Source organism: Lontra canadensis, unplaced genomic scaffold, assembly GCF_010015895.1.
Source record: "Lontra canadensis isolate GAN:19392208 unplaced genomic scaffold, GSC_riverotter_1.0 scaffold3, whole genome shotgun sequence".
NCBI lineage: Eukaryota > Metazoa > Chordata > Mammalia > Carnivora > Mustelidae > Lontra > Lontra canadensis.
The window spans coordinates 24,205,480-24,220,289 of record NW_022630997.1 but is presented as its reverse complement, the minus strand read 5'-3'; the positions used below and the strand labels follow the sequence as shown (position 1 = coordinate 24,220,289).

The 14,810-nt window shown below is 39.5% G+C and overlaps 2 protein-coding genes across 7 annotated transcripts in view; one reads left to right on the top strand and one right to left on the bottom strand.

The window, feature by feature from the left end:
* CPEB3 (cytoplasmic polyadenylation element binding protein 3) overlaps positions 1-4,224 on the bottom strand; it is a 189,384-nt gene extending 185,160 nt beyond the window's left edge. For all 6 annotated transcript variants that reach the window (XM_032836415.1, XM_032836452.1, XM_032836463.1 and 3 more), the window contains exon 1: positions 4,115-4,224. The gene's annotated coding sequence lies outside the window, so the exon portion shown is untranslated. The remainder of the gene's footprint in view (positions 1-4,114) is intronic.
* Positions 4,225-4,351: 127 nt separating this feature from the next.
* The window catches only part of MARCHF5 (membrane associated ring-CH-type finger 5), a 51,653-nt gene continuing 41,194 nt past the window's right edge, over positions 4,352-14,810 (top strand). Inside the window, exon 1 of the mRNA XM_032836488.1 lies at positions 4,352-4,717. Within this exon, the coding sequence (XP_032692379.1) occupies positions 4,683-4,717 (35 nt within the window). The 5' untranslated portion in view covers positions 4,352-4,682. The remainder of the gene's footprint in view (positions 4,718-14,810) is intronic.

The following is a 14,810-nucleotide window of genomic DNA, read 5'->3' as shown; positions in this document are numbered from 1 at the left end:
CCTAGTTATAATCTCTCATAACACTATGGACTACATTTACAAATTTAAAAAAATTTATGTGATAATCTCTCATTATAAACTATAAAAAGGTAGGTAATATACTTGTTTTTGCTCATTATTGTTAGCTTAGTGCCTGTTGCATAAATTACTGCCTGTTCAATAAATATTTGTTGAAGGAATAGATTCAAGGCCTTTTAAACTATTCCTTATTTAACCAACCAAATGTATTTTTCACTCTTACTCAACAGAGACCTATAGTTCTAGTAACAGGTTAACTCTTCTCTGTACATCTTTTCATCCTTATCCTGACCCAAGATCTTTCTCCACCTCCTCACCTATATACACTTACAATTCACCTATTCATTCACAATTCCTCCTACCTCCTATATTTCCATTGTTTCACAAAGTTTTCTTTAATACATCAGCCCCTAACAAATGCCTCTAAACTTCTAAATCACTTTTTATTTCCATGCCATTCATTTGGTACTTCATATGCTGTATTATGTAATATTTCATATGTAATTACCTTGTTTTATTTTTTTGACGATTTATCTTTTAGAGTGCATGAGCCCAGAAGCAGGGGGAGGGGCAGTGGAAGAGGAAGAGAGAAAATCCTCAGGCAGACTCCCCACTGAGTATAAAACCTGATGTGGGGCTTGATCCCACAAATCTGAGATCATAACCTGAGCTACAATCAAGAGCTGGATACCTAACCAACTGAACCACCCAGGTGCCCCTGTTATTTATTTATTTATTTATTTATTTATTTATTTAATATAACCACTGTTAGGGAGTTTGTATGTTCTTAAACAGTAGTTTAATTTGCTACTGGAGTACCCAGGCACGTCATAAGTCTGCTGTAAACATTTGTGGAATGAATTAATGAAGAACTTTCTGCAACCTGGAATGTGTCAGCCTGCAGTTATCAACAAGTTTAGCAAATGACAATTCTCTTTGTAGGGCACCTGTTTATTTTATACTATGAAATACTTCTAGGGGTCGTTTTGGCAGACAGTTCAAAACAAGCATGATGGAAGAATATTAAAGTAAGATACTATTTTAAATTTCCTGACATATTAGAGTGGTTCTGTACTCAGGGATTTCTAAATCCATTATGAAATTATTAATATATTTCACAAATCTCAGGATTCCATAACTCTCTTGGCCGAATGAATATCATTCATGACAAACCTTTAACCCTATGTAAAATGCAGTACATTTCAAATTATTTCCCCCTTTGTTAAGACTAAGATCTAAGTAATTAAGACTTTGTTTCTTTGAAGATCAGAAAGTAAATTATAATTCCAATTATATGATTTATTATAATTCCAATTATCTTATTTATTTGAGAGAGAGTACATGTGCAGGGGAGAGGGGCAGAGGGAAAGGGGAGAGAGTCACAAGCCAAGCCGACTCCATGCTGAGCTCCAAGCCTGATACAGGAGTTGATCTCAAAACCCTGAGATCACCACCTGAGTCTAAACCAAGAGCTGGATGCTCAATCAACTGGGCCACACACTGCCCTATGTCTTATTTTTATTTTTATTATTTTTTAAAAGGTTTTATTTATTTATTTGACAAAAAAAGAGAGCACAAGCAGGAGGAACAGCAGAGGGAGAGGGATAAGCAGGCTCCCAATGAGCAGGGAGACCGATGCAGGTGCTCAATTCGAGGACCCCGGGATCATGACCTGAGGTGAAGGCAGTAGCTTAATGGAATGAGCCACCCAGGTGCCCCCTGAGTTTTATTTTTAAATGCAAGAGCTGAGGACAATAAAGTCGACAGATAATATTAAAATTCAGGCTATATGTGTCACCCATTTTAAATGCAAGGAATTAATTTATTTCATGAGTTTTATCAGTCATGATTTTTGCCCATACTAATTAAAATATTTAAAAATTAAAGTTTGATAATAAAGAATTATGAGTTATATATTTATCCATTTCTCTTTGGATGTCCTTATGAATATTTTATATGGAGCTAATTAATTACTCGTTTACCAGCTTTATTGAGATATAATTTGCATACCATAAAATTCACCCATACTAAGTGTACAATTCAATTTTTTTAGTATGTTTAAAGAGCTGTGCCACCACTAGAATCTAATTTGGTTTTACACTATTTTTTTAATTGCAATATAATGCACAACATTGTATAACTATTACCGCTCTAATTCTGGAACATTTTCTTCACCCCGAAAAGAAACCTTGTACTCATTAGCAATCTCTCCCCTTATCTCTATTACCCCTCCACCCCTAGGCAATTACTAACCTACTTTGTTCCTATAAATTTTTTCTTAATACTTAATATAAATGGAATCATACAACAAATATGTGGTTTTTGTGACTGGCTTCTCTCACTTAGCATATTTTCAAGACTTACCAATGTTGCTGCATGTATCAGAACTTCATTTCCTGCTATCTAATAATATTCTGTTGTATAGATGTACCACATCTGATTTATCCTTTCATTAGTTGATGGATATTTAGGTTGTTTCCATATTTGGGCTATTAGGGATAATGCTGTTATGAACATTTGTATATAAGTTTTGTCTAGACATATTTTATTTCTCTTGGGTAAAAAACAAGGAGTGGAATTGCGAGATCAGGTGCTAATCACTGTTATGATGAATAACATTTTTTTTTCTATTTCAAAATATTTTTGACAAAGCCTGGAAACAGACTTTTCATGAAAATCTAATATAAAATCCTTTTTTTTTTTAATAAGGTTATCTGTACACACAGATCAACAAAACTGCATATTACTTTCCAATTTGGGGTTCAAACAGGAATTATAAAATGAGGTGAGAACTTTTAATATAAATCATAAAACTAGATGAAGTGTGCACTAGCCTACTTAATCAATATGCTGGGATCAAATTATATTTTTTGAGCAGGATGTATATATTCATCTCCTTAGTGGACAACTACTTAAGAGATAAATACACAGTAAGGGAAGGTTTACCCAGTAGGAGGAGCAATAAATAGGAATTTAAAATATCAAACACCCTGAGTAAACTAAATTCTTACTTCCCTCCACTAGCGGGGGCCTGTTTTACATTTCGTGAGAAAAAAGGTGAATCGTTACTTATAATTAGTCATGTAAATTCCCAAAGCCTTTCATAAAAGCATCTTGCAGAAATTGGAGCCCAAATAAACTTCTGTTCACATGTTTTCTTTGTTTTTTTTTTTTTCCTGGCAATGTACACTCTAGTTCAAATATATTCAGGAAGCAAACTTTAAACAGAGAATTAGGAACGGATTGTAAAATTCCACATTAAAAAAAAGAGCAAAAAGACACATTTTAATTTTAATTTTAAACAAAAATCAAACACCTTGCAGCAGAAATGAGGCATAATCAAGGGAAAACTACCAGACGTCCTACCAATTACAGCACTGGAGAATGCCACAGGTCGTCCAAAAGACGCATTCGTTTTAGCCAACAGCTCTTTCCTCCCGCCAAAGCTGTCCCTAGAGCGTCAAAGAATAACCCAAAGAGTGATCAATGATTTTTCCCTTTTGATTCCCCTCCACCCCCCCTCCTCCACACACATCCACCTGCTTGGAGGTGTCAAAGCGACTGGAAATGGTTAACAGGGACCAGCAGCAGAGAGAGAAACAAACACCCCTGACAACCCACAGCTGAGTAAGCAAGAGCTGTTTATTCACGAACATGTTCCATTTGGAGACTGTCGGCGAGCCCTTGAAAGACCAGGCACATTTTAGAAGGCTCCTACAGAGGGAGAGAATAATCTTTTCTCCCCCGCCACTCCCCCAAAACACACACTCAGAAGCTCCGGTGGGAACCATCTGATCTAAGGCAGCCTCCCCCACCCTCCCCGACCCTGTAGGAATAACCTCCCGCACCAATGCATCCGACCCCTTGCGCGGGTTGTGTAACTCCCCAAAATGAGCTCAGACGCGGCAGAGGCTGGCCCCAGCTCGAGGGCTTCTGAAGGCGCTTCTGCCACCTCCACCCCGCCACGGCCCGCCCCGACGCCAGGACCGGGGCTGAGGACCCTGATGAGAAATGGCCCTTCAGCTCCTTTCCCTCACCTGGCTCGGTCCCACCTGAGGGCAAAAACTAAGAAAAGAAACAGGCAGGAAGGGCTGACCTTTTTGCTACTGACAGTGGAGCGGCACATCCTGCAGCTTCCTGGAAAGCGGCCCGAAGGACATATTTCCCCCTGGAGGAAGGAAACGGGAGGGCGCCGGCCGGGCGGCGGCGGGCGCGGCGGCGGTGGTCAGGGCGGGCTGTGCAGCCTCTAGCGGGGACTGTCCGAGGACTACATCTCCCAGGCTGCTCTGGGCCGCCTTGCGTCGTGACCCCGGCGCGCACGGAGGCGGTGACTCTTACCTCACAGAGGTAGCTCCTCCGCCGGCAGCAACTCGGCGCCCGCGGTCCATGGACCGGAACCCCGGGCCGACGGGCAGGAACCCGGGCCGCTTTCGCCGCCTCCCCTCCCCAGACTCCTCCTCCTCGCTCTCCACCGCCTCCTCCGGACGCCCGCAGGACGCGCACCGCCGCCTCCGGGCTCGCGGAGCCACCCCAGGAGGCTGGGCGGCGGGTTCGCGGCTGTCGGAGGACTGAGGCCTACTCCGCCGCCTCTCAGTGCTATTGTCCCTGGGCCGGGCCCTGACCAGGTCCACTGGGGAGGGCCGAGTGCGCCGGCTCCGCGGAAGATGCCGGACCAAGCTCTACAGCAGATGCTGGACAGGTACGGTCAGCTTTGGAGAAGAACGTGAGCCGCGGGTCCTCGCTCTTACTCTGGCCCTGCCCGAGCCCGGCCTCGAGCCTCTCCGTAAGCCGAGCCCGGCGTGCCGGGAGGAGTTCCACGCCTGGGGGGCGGTGTGAGGGGCGGAAAGTTTGGAGTTGGTGCTGGGGGAGGATAGAGCGGGTGGCACGGGTGCTTCGACTTAAAGCGAAACTTAGGGAGAGGCGACTAGTTTTGTTGGAACGCACTTTTGAAGTGAGAGGGGCTTGGGTTAGTCCACAGAATTAGTTTCTTTTTCGGTTTCCTGCACTCCTCCCCTCCCCCAAAACTATGTTGTAACGTGTTTGTCAGCGATGTCACTGGCAAGAACAACCGGACTATCTTCTAGGGGAGTGATCCCCTGCAGTTTTAAGACTCTTTCCAAAAACCAAGGGTAAGCATTCTTTTGGGAAGCCCGAGAGTCTGATTTCATTCCTCCTTACCCCCTCCCGTCCCATCCCCACCCCCAAACTGTAAGGTCAAACCTATTCACAAGGGAGCTTTAACGGTCAGACTAGAGTAGAGGTTATGGAAAACAGCCACATGAGTCCAACGCTGAACAGTTACCATATTTTATGATTCATTGAGTTCACTGAAAAAGTTTTGCCTTTTTCAGGCTAGTGGCCCATTTCTGGGGGGCTCCTGTCTGTGAAACTCTTGTTGTGAAGTCGGTTGCACCGCCCTCTGCTGTTCAGATTCTAGTTCATGGGTTCTACCGTGAGTTTTGGACACTCAGTCTACATTTCTCCCTAGCCAGGTCTTAAATTCCTGGCATAGCCAGTGCTACAGGCTAATGCGTGATGTTTGTGGTTACTGAAATTGTCGACAGACCACTTGCCACCTTGTTAAGCATACATTTCTTTATGTTGAGTAAAGATCCAACTGTAAGAAGTTAAATGAAAAGCTTCCCTTAACTGAGATTATACCCAGATAAAAGCTGTTTGGGTCAGCCACACCCAGAACACCAATCACCCAAGAGTACATCTCCTCCTAGAGTGACAGATGTTTCCTCTGGAGCTTAGAATTTTGAGACACCCATGTTGATAAAAATCATGTTACTTACTTTATTCAGTTGGGATGACCCAGTCATTAATCCAGCCGTTGTTTGAGGTCAGCATTCAGGTCAGGTGTATTGACTACCCCCTTTTTAATGAAGTAACTCATAAGCTCCTAGAAGATAGAAACTTCATTATTTATCTTAAATCCTAGAACAGAGCCTGGTACTGAATAGATCATCAGTAAGTATTTGATGAACAAATGTATGACTTTTTTTGTCATTTTCCCCAGTTGTCTAGGGGTCTGATAAGTTAGTAGGTTTTTCCTTCATTATAATTTAGCATACTGGCAAATTGCAAAGGACTAGGAATGCCTAAAGGAGACCTCCTCATTCCACTGCCATTTCCAATCAAATGAGACCCTATTCTGTTGCAGGATATATTGTAATTAGATTTTTTATTTTCCTTTGAGTGTCTGCTGCTTTCAGTTTTACATAGATGACTTTTGGAAGGGTTTTTGTGTCTAAAAGATGACCTGGCTTTCCTATGTTCTTTGGAGATTTCCATAAAAATAAAAAGCCAAGGATTTCTGAGGCACTTAACAACTTCTCAATAGAACCTTGGAAATTCTGTGTTTACTAAACTGATGGCTATAATATTGAGTAACCCTCATCTTTTGTACCTTTTTGACATATCTCAACATAGATTCTTAAGATTACATTCAAAGACTTTTTTTTTTTTTTTTTTAAAGAGAGAGAGCACAGAGGGAGAAGCTGACTCCCCGCTGAGCAGGGAGTGCAATGTGGGGCTCAATCCCAGGACCCTGAGATCATGACCGGAGCCGAAGGCAGACGCTTAATGGACTGAGCCACCCAGGCACCCCTCAAAGACTTTTATTATCTTAGTAGTTTGCAACCTGGCTTTACATTAGAATCATCTGGAAAGTATTTTAAACATGGATGCATGGATGACACCTGGGGCTCAGTTGGTTAAGCATCCGACTCTTGATTTTGCCTCAGATCATAATCTCAGGGTCTTAAGATCAAGTACTAACCCCCCCCCACCCCCCCGATCCACACTCTGCTGGGAATCACCTTGGGATTTTCTCTCCCTCGCCTGCCCCTCCTCTCCCCCATACACACACACTTTCTCAAATAAATAAGTTTTTAAAGATTTTTAATTTATTTGAGAGAGTAAGAGAGCGCATGAGCAGAGGGAGAGGGAGTGGCAGATTCCCCTGCTGAAACAGGGAGCCCAACCCTGGGAATCATGAACTTAGCCCCAAGGCAGACACTTAACCAACACTGCCACCCAGGCGCCCCTAAATAAGTACATCTTAAAAAAAATACATGGATGGATGCCTGGCTCTGCCCAAGACCAGTAAGATCACAAATTTCTAGAAGCATGGGGCCTGAAATAAAGGATTATTTCATGATAAGAGTACAGATTCATGAAAAAAGTTTGGGCTTTAGAGACCATAATTGTGAAATTTTCATTTTACCTCTAGTAAGCAGCAAAAGTGATTTTGGACTTAAATTCTGAGGCTGTCCATTCTCATTTATAAAATGAGAATATCCAGGGTCCCTGGGTGGCTCAGTCAGTTCAGCATCTGCCTTCAGCTCTGGTTGTGATCTTGGGGTCCTGGGATCGAGCCCCCTGTCAGGCTCTCTGCTCAGCAGGGAGTCTGCTTTTCCCTCTCCCACTCCCTCTGTGCTCTCTCTCCTCTCTCTCAGACAAATAAATCTTTTTTAAGAAAATGAGAATATCCTACCTTGCAGGCTTAAATCAAATGAGAGCACATGTAAGCACTTTATTTTTTTATTTTTAAGATTTTTTTTAATTTGACAGAGATCACAAGTAGGCAGAGAGGCAGTCAGAGAGAGAGAGAGGGAAGCAGACTCCCTGCTGAGCAGAGAGCTGATCCGGGACTCTATCACGGGACCCTGAGACCATGACCTGAGCCGAAGGCAGAGGCTTAACCCACTGAGCCACCCAGGTGCCCCATGTAAGCACTTTATAAAACAAAATGCTATTCATGTGTTAGGCATATAGAAGGTACTTAAGATTCTCCTGTAATCAACCGGTGTGGCAGTACTCCCCCTGCCCCGCCAAAACCTCCTTCATATTTACTGTCATCTTAATGTGGGTTAGCCCTGCATACAAATTAAACAAAAAGATACTTGATTGACTCATTGGAGGAATACGGGTAAGCCCAACAGATTAAAATGTGTCAGCCTACTAGGGTTCATAATTCTTGCAATGAATTTGGCTTCTCCCTAATTAGTTTTTAGGTGGCAGTTTTTGAGGGATAGAATTTAGCTCAGAAACCTGCCCATATGTTTATTTCTCTGATGAAGGTTTTATCCTTGAGAAGATTAAGGAAATATGTGTAACATATATATTTTTCTGTTGCTGGGTTTAAAAGCTGGGTATTTGGTAGGTTTAAAGCTGGGTATTTGGTAGTGAATAAGTATTTGTATTTATTGAATTTGTATGGTAAATATTGACTGCCTCCATATACCTGGTACCATTCTAGGTCCTTGGTATCTATAGTGAACGTAACCAAAAATGCTCATATGGAGCTTAAATTCTAGTGGAGATTGTGTTTAATTATAAAATGGATTGTGTGCATAGTCTATACTACTTATTCTTTCAGGGTTTTTAAATTAATGGCAGCATATTAATAGCTGAAGTCAAATTGCCTTGTCCTTTGTGGATAAATTAGTTTAGCAATTGTTCGTTTATCTTAATGAATTTTATTGCAGTATTTGTAGGTGGAAAGTGTATATATAATGTTTTGATTGCCTTTTATTCTTAAACTTATTATTCAAACATTTTAAATTGCTGTGGGTAAACAGTTTTTGATAGTGGTGGTAAAGGGGGTGATTTTCTGTTTTCATGAGTGATTTGAGATCACAAATCATTGCCCTGAAATTATAAGCATTTATAAACTCAGACGCTTTATATCATTATTCTGTCACCATCTATTTTCTTGATTTCGCTTATGTTTTTCAAAATTAGGATTAAGTGTATGGAGAATACAGAGAATATTGTAACAAACTGCAGGAATGGGCTTTATGTTTGAAACCTGGGCCTGCTGAGTTTTGCTTCTGGAAACTTGACTTATGTATGTAAGTCTTACAGTAAACACTCAGGAATTTCTTGAGGTTGTTTTGCATCACTTGCTTGTACCTGGGAGTAGGCAAGGCACTTAGCCAATGTTCCAGAACAGTCATATGGGAGGGAAAACGGAGAGAAGAATCTCTTCCTGCCCCTCTCCTGCAGTGGCAAAGTGAGTTAGAATCCTCACTCTGTGAGTGTTACCAACAGATGCACATCCCTTTGGAGGATGTAGACTATTCTGATAGGAACATATAACATATTATCTTCAGATTTATACAATCATTTCTTGGTTTCCATTAAAGCAGTTTCTCATTTTGTCATTTGGCATCTTTTCCTCGGTGACATCACTATCCCATTTTGACAACTACAGACCAATACCTAGAATTAAAAACCATAGCAATTAATTATATTTACTTCTATGTGTATGTTAAAAGTGGAAACATTATAGAAAAAATCCCCTTTGATCACACTCATTAGTTCCATATCTTCTCTCCATCCCTATGGCACCATCATAAATGGGTTTAACTTCTTCCCGTCTCCTTTGTTTAATGCTTTTATATATAACATATATATAAAATGGTTTTTTTCTAAAATTTAAATATTTCAGTTTACAATTTGCTTTTTTAAATACTATTCTGAGTTCTGTGATACTCAAGAGAATATATATATATACTGTGATACTCAAGAGAATATATGTAATATTCATTGGATTGACATATTTTTTAATCTCTTCCCCTGGTTATGATACTTAGATCCTTGTTTTCTTTTTATCAGCTCTCCTTATAATTTGACTTTGATTCCTTTTTATTGTCCTTAGCTCTACTAAAAGTATACTAAAGGTCACTAATAATTTTTTTTTCCTTTAAGATTTTATTTTAGAGTGAGAGCTGTGGGGGCGGGGAGCAGAGGGAGAGGGAGAGAGAGACTATTAAGCAGGCTCCTCACTGAGCATCCAGCCCAATGTGGGGCTTTATCTCATGTCCCTGAGATCATGACTTGAGTGGAAATCAAGAGTTAGAAGCTTAATCAACTGAGCCACCCTGTTGCCCTGTAAAGGTCACCAGTAATTTCTTAACTAGTAAACCTAATGACCTTTTTGCTTGGTCCTCATATCCTTGACATATATTTAATGAAGATGAAACTGATGATTGCTACCCCCTAAGTTTTTGAAAATATATTACACCATACTATTTCTCTATCTTTGGCTTTTCTCCCTCTCATATATTACCTTACCTTTACTCTCTTCAATCATGTAAATATGCTTTAAGCCTCAGCACTTACCATTTCTCTGAGTGTACCCACTTTCTATTTCACTTTCATCTCTATTTGAATAACTCCCAGATGTGTCTTTATTCCTGACCACATTCCCATTTTTCACTGTCTCTTTCCTAGCTGGTTAATAGACATTTCCATTTTGTATATACATGGTATTATTAACACCCTAACATATCTAAAACTAAACTGATATTTCCCTGGTTTTTACTTTTCTTCCCAAGTTTTGGATTTTGATTAGACCATCCTTGTAGTCCACCAACCATGAAATTAATTAATTTATTTATTTATTTATTTATTTTTGCTTCTTCCCTCCAAATTCACTCATCAAATATTACAGATTCTTCTTTTCTCTGGTTGTACTTTTTCTCTTCCAGTTTGACTTATAGAGTAGTACCAGAATTGGCCAAGGCATGATTATAATCGTCCTGTTATTCATTATTATGTTTATAATCATCCCATTTCCATTGCCAGTCTGTACATCACCTATAGGATAAAATATAAACTTTCAAGACCTTAATTAAGGGGTTTATGTCTATTAATGTAATTCATCCTCAACCTACCTTAATCATACTCCTCTGCATTCCACTACATTGCCCTCTGGATATATCCTGTGCTTTCTTTTTAAAGATTTTATTTATTTAGATCATGTGTGCATGCGGGGAGAGGGAGAGAAGGGACCCTCAAGCAGACTCCCTGCCGAGCACAGAGCACCATCTGGACCTTGATCCCAGAACCCTTAGATCATGTCCTGAGCTAAAACCAAGAATGAGATTGCTTAACTGACTGAGCCACTCAGACACCCTAATATCCTATGCTTTCTTTTCCTTATTTTTGTTTTAGGTGACTTCCTCCCTTTTAACACCTGGCTAATTCTTAACCCATCTTAAGAATTCAGCTCAAATGTCACCTTGAAGCATTACATAGCCCCTTTAGGCAGAATGAGTTGCTCCCTTCCTCTGTTTCCATAGAACCTTTACACATTTATCATAGTAAATCACACTGTATTATAATTTTATAAATGCACCTATCCCATGTCTCAGAGTCTTCTGCACAAATTCGTTACCACCACCACCATGCACATTCACCTAGAAGTTCATTGAGAACAGAAACTGTTCCCTATTCCTTTTACCCACAAGAGCCTTGGAGTACATTGGAGACACTGTTGAATCTGTGCCTTTCTTTACATCCCTTATTATATATCAGTGCTTAGAATAATCTTGCAAAAGCACCATTTCAGACACAGAGCCTGACTGGCACCAACTATCTTTTAAAAACTTTTCCTTTAAGAATGAGAACATAAATATCTGTTGCCCAGGACAAACTGATTTGCTCACTGTCCTCTGAACACAAAATGTTCTTTTTAGCATCTTGCCTTTCAAAGTTAAACCCATTCTTGACCCACTTCAGGTTCTGCCTCATTTATAAAGCTTTTCTGGACATTTTAGGCAGAAATATTTTCTCCCTCTTCTCCAGACTTACGTAGCGATCCTTTACATGCCCTACATACATACATGACTCCTAACTCCTTACATGACGAAAGTTTATAAGTTGATGAGAGATGGTAATATTTTTATGGCACAGTGGAATAGACTGGAAGGAATGTAGATCTCTGGTGAAAGCTCCTTATGACTGCTTAAAAGTACCTTAGCAAAAATGAAACAATTTCTTATACTGGTTCTAATGTCCTATGAAACAAGAAATGGAAAATTTCTCAGAATTCACTATACATATGGCAGCATGGTATAGTGAAAAAGCTAGTGTTTTGGAATTGAGGCCTAGGTTGCATCTGTGCCTCTCTATGAGGCTTTGGGCAGATTACTTAACCTTTTGGGCTTTTGTTTACTTATTTATTTAAGATGGAAATAATTATGCTTGAGAGTTTATGAAGATCAGAGACAAAGTGTATATATGGCATGAATATATGCTTGATTGCTTTCATTGTGGTGTATATCCCTTCAGTTTTACCCTTTGTAATGTGTCATGATTGTGGTTATATCTTTGTGAGGAATCTAGATAATTTTAACTTCCATTCCACTTGGGTGAACAGACATATAAAGGGATTTTTAGTCTTCTTGATGGTATAGTTCCTGTTCCAGAACACACGGGATGTGACACTTTCGATCCTGAGACAAAGCAAGCAGCGTGCAGTTCTTTCCATTGCTAAATGGGGCCTTTTTTACATTAACCAGAGAATGGATCTCTAAAGCATGTCCTGAATTGAGTGCTTGTTCTCTTTACTTAAAACAGTCCTGCAAATACATTGTTAAGGCACCATATATAATACAACAGCAGCAATTTAGAGCTTGTTTCATTGTTCTCTCTCCTGCCTCCCGGATTTCTTCTACGCTGATGCACCCGTTTTCATCAAAGTGATCTCTTACTACAGGAGCCTATGATCTCCCCCACCTTTCTAATAATCCAAATAGACACCTGTATTTGAATCTGTAAAGATAGACTTTACTGCCAGTTGTTTTATTAGATAGCCATACATATCTTGCTTGGTAAATTTATGTGCTACTGAGAGACTATTTTATTGATAAAGTTTCTTCCCCTTTAAAAAACATACTTTAAAAAAATAATCAGTGGATGACTCACAAATGAGCCCTATAAAATGAGGTTATGTTTGTCATCCATCCTTTTCTAACTGGTTTATAATATCTATATAGTATTTATGTAATAGGTTTATCTTAAAACCTGCTCCAACCATGTTGGTCTTCTTATTGTCCATGACCATATGCTCATTTCTGTCTCTAAGCTTGTTTATGCTGTTTTTCTTACTTAGAATACCCTTTTCATTCCCAGTTCAGCTTGAATTCTCATTCTTTTTTCATGAAACATCTCAGCTCTTTCATCCTGTGTTTTTTACTGTCATCATCACATTTCTGTATTACGGTGTCTGACATCTTTTCTTGGCACTTAGGGTATTCCTTGTGGCATCAGATAACAAATATACTTAGTTGATACTCAAGTTGATTTAAGAGGAGATCTTGAATAATCTTAGGTTTAAGGCAAATTATCCATGTATTCCTTAAGCAATTTATATAAAGTTTACTGTTAGGAAGGATCTGTCACTGGAAAAAAGTTACAATTTTAAAATCATGTAGGATAAAATCTTTTATAATGAGTGGCATGTCATATATATATATATATATATATATATATATATATATATTTATTTAATGATATTACCAATACCATTAAGGCTATACATTTATGTTAAGGAATAAGTAATATTCTTTGGATTCATTTAGTTCTTTTTTCTTATCTTCATTTTCTAGTAATAGTGGTTTTGTTCCTTTAACTTCTGAGCCAGTTGTGATAATTCCCAGATTTCCGTTTACTTTATAAAGTAATGTGCCTCATCTTGGCAGCTGGGAAGGTGTGGAAGTAAACAGTGTGTATATCAGCAAGCAGGAGGCATTTAGAGAAGCTAGTGAGGGGCACCTGGGTGACTCAGTCAGTTAAGCATCTGCCTTTGGCTCAGGTCATGATCTTGGGGTCTTACCAGGGAGTCTGCTTGTCTCTCTCCCTCTGGCCTTTCCCTCACAACACATGCTTGCTTTCTCCTCTCTCTCTCATAAATGGGTAAAACCTTAAAAAAAGAAAAGAAAAGAAAAGCTAGTAGAAAGAAAAGACAGTGGAAGAAAATGAATTGAGAGGACTTAAAGGAGTATCTTAAGCAATGGTGGTGGCCTGTTGAAAAATTTGGGGGGATGATTAGGAATCCAGGACTTTTTCAACTGAATAAGAGGGTGCCAGGCAGGATTGCTATATGTGCAAATTTAAGTAACAAAGTGTATCCATAAGATCTAGCTAGGCATAGATGTAAAGTTGACACCACCTTTCTCTTCTTTATCAGTGCCATTATTGCTAGTGTTCATTTGGTCAATTGGAGAGGTGCAGAGGGAGAGAGAAACTTAAGTAGGCTCCACACTCAGCACAGAACGTGATCCCCCCCCAAACCTCCCTCCCTCCCAGGGGCTTGCTGTCAAAACCCTGAGAACATGACCTGAGCTGAAATTAAGAGTCAGAAGCTTAACTGTTGCCAGGCAATTCTTAAGCAGTTTCATGATAACTTGTTTAATTCTTTACAGTAAGGGATCTTAACATTAAACCTTTTTTATGCAAAGAACTCTTTTGGCAGACTGGTTAATCCTGTGGGTTCCTGCTCAGAATGTTTTGAAAGAATGAAACAAAATATATAGTATCAGAAATGAAACCAGTTATGTTGAACTGTAGCAAATCGACATTAAAAATCTGATGTAGTAATATGAGCTTTAACAGCTTAAAATATAAGCTCTGTTGGTTGGTCTGAGAACTAAATTTAAATTAGCAATGAGCTAAATGTTCTTTTGAGATATGCACATCTAGCTATAAAGTAATATGAAAATTTCTCATCACTGTTCCAATTTCTAGTTGCTGTACTGCTAGTATTACTCTGGTTTGCTTACATTTATCATTGGAATAAATTAAATTTTATTTAGAGGTTAGCAAAAACCATATGTAATTTCTTTCCCCATCCAAATTTGCCAAACCCCGTAAGTTTTCATGGACCCCAGATTAAGAACCCCTGTTTTATAATACAAGAGATTCTGTCATTACACCTATAGTAAGTGATGAGCAGGAATTTGAACTCCAGCAGTCTGGTTCCAAAGTCCAGGTTC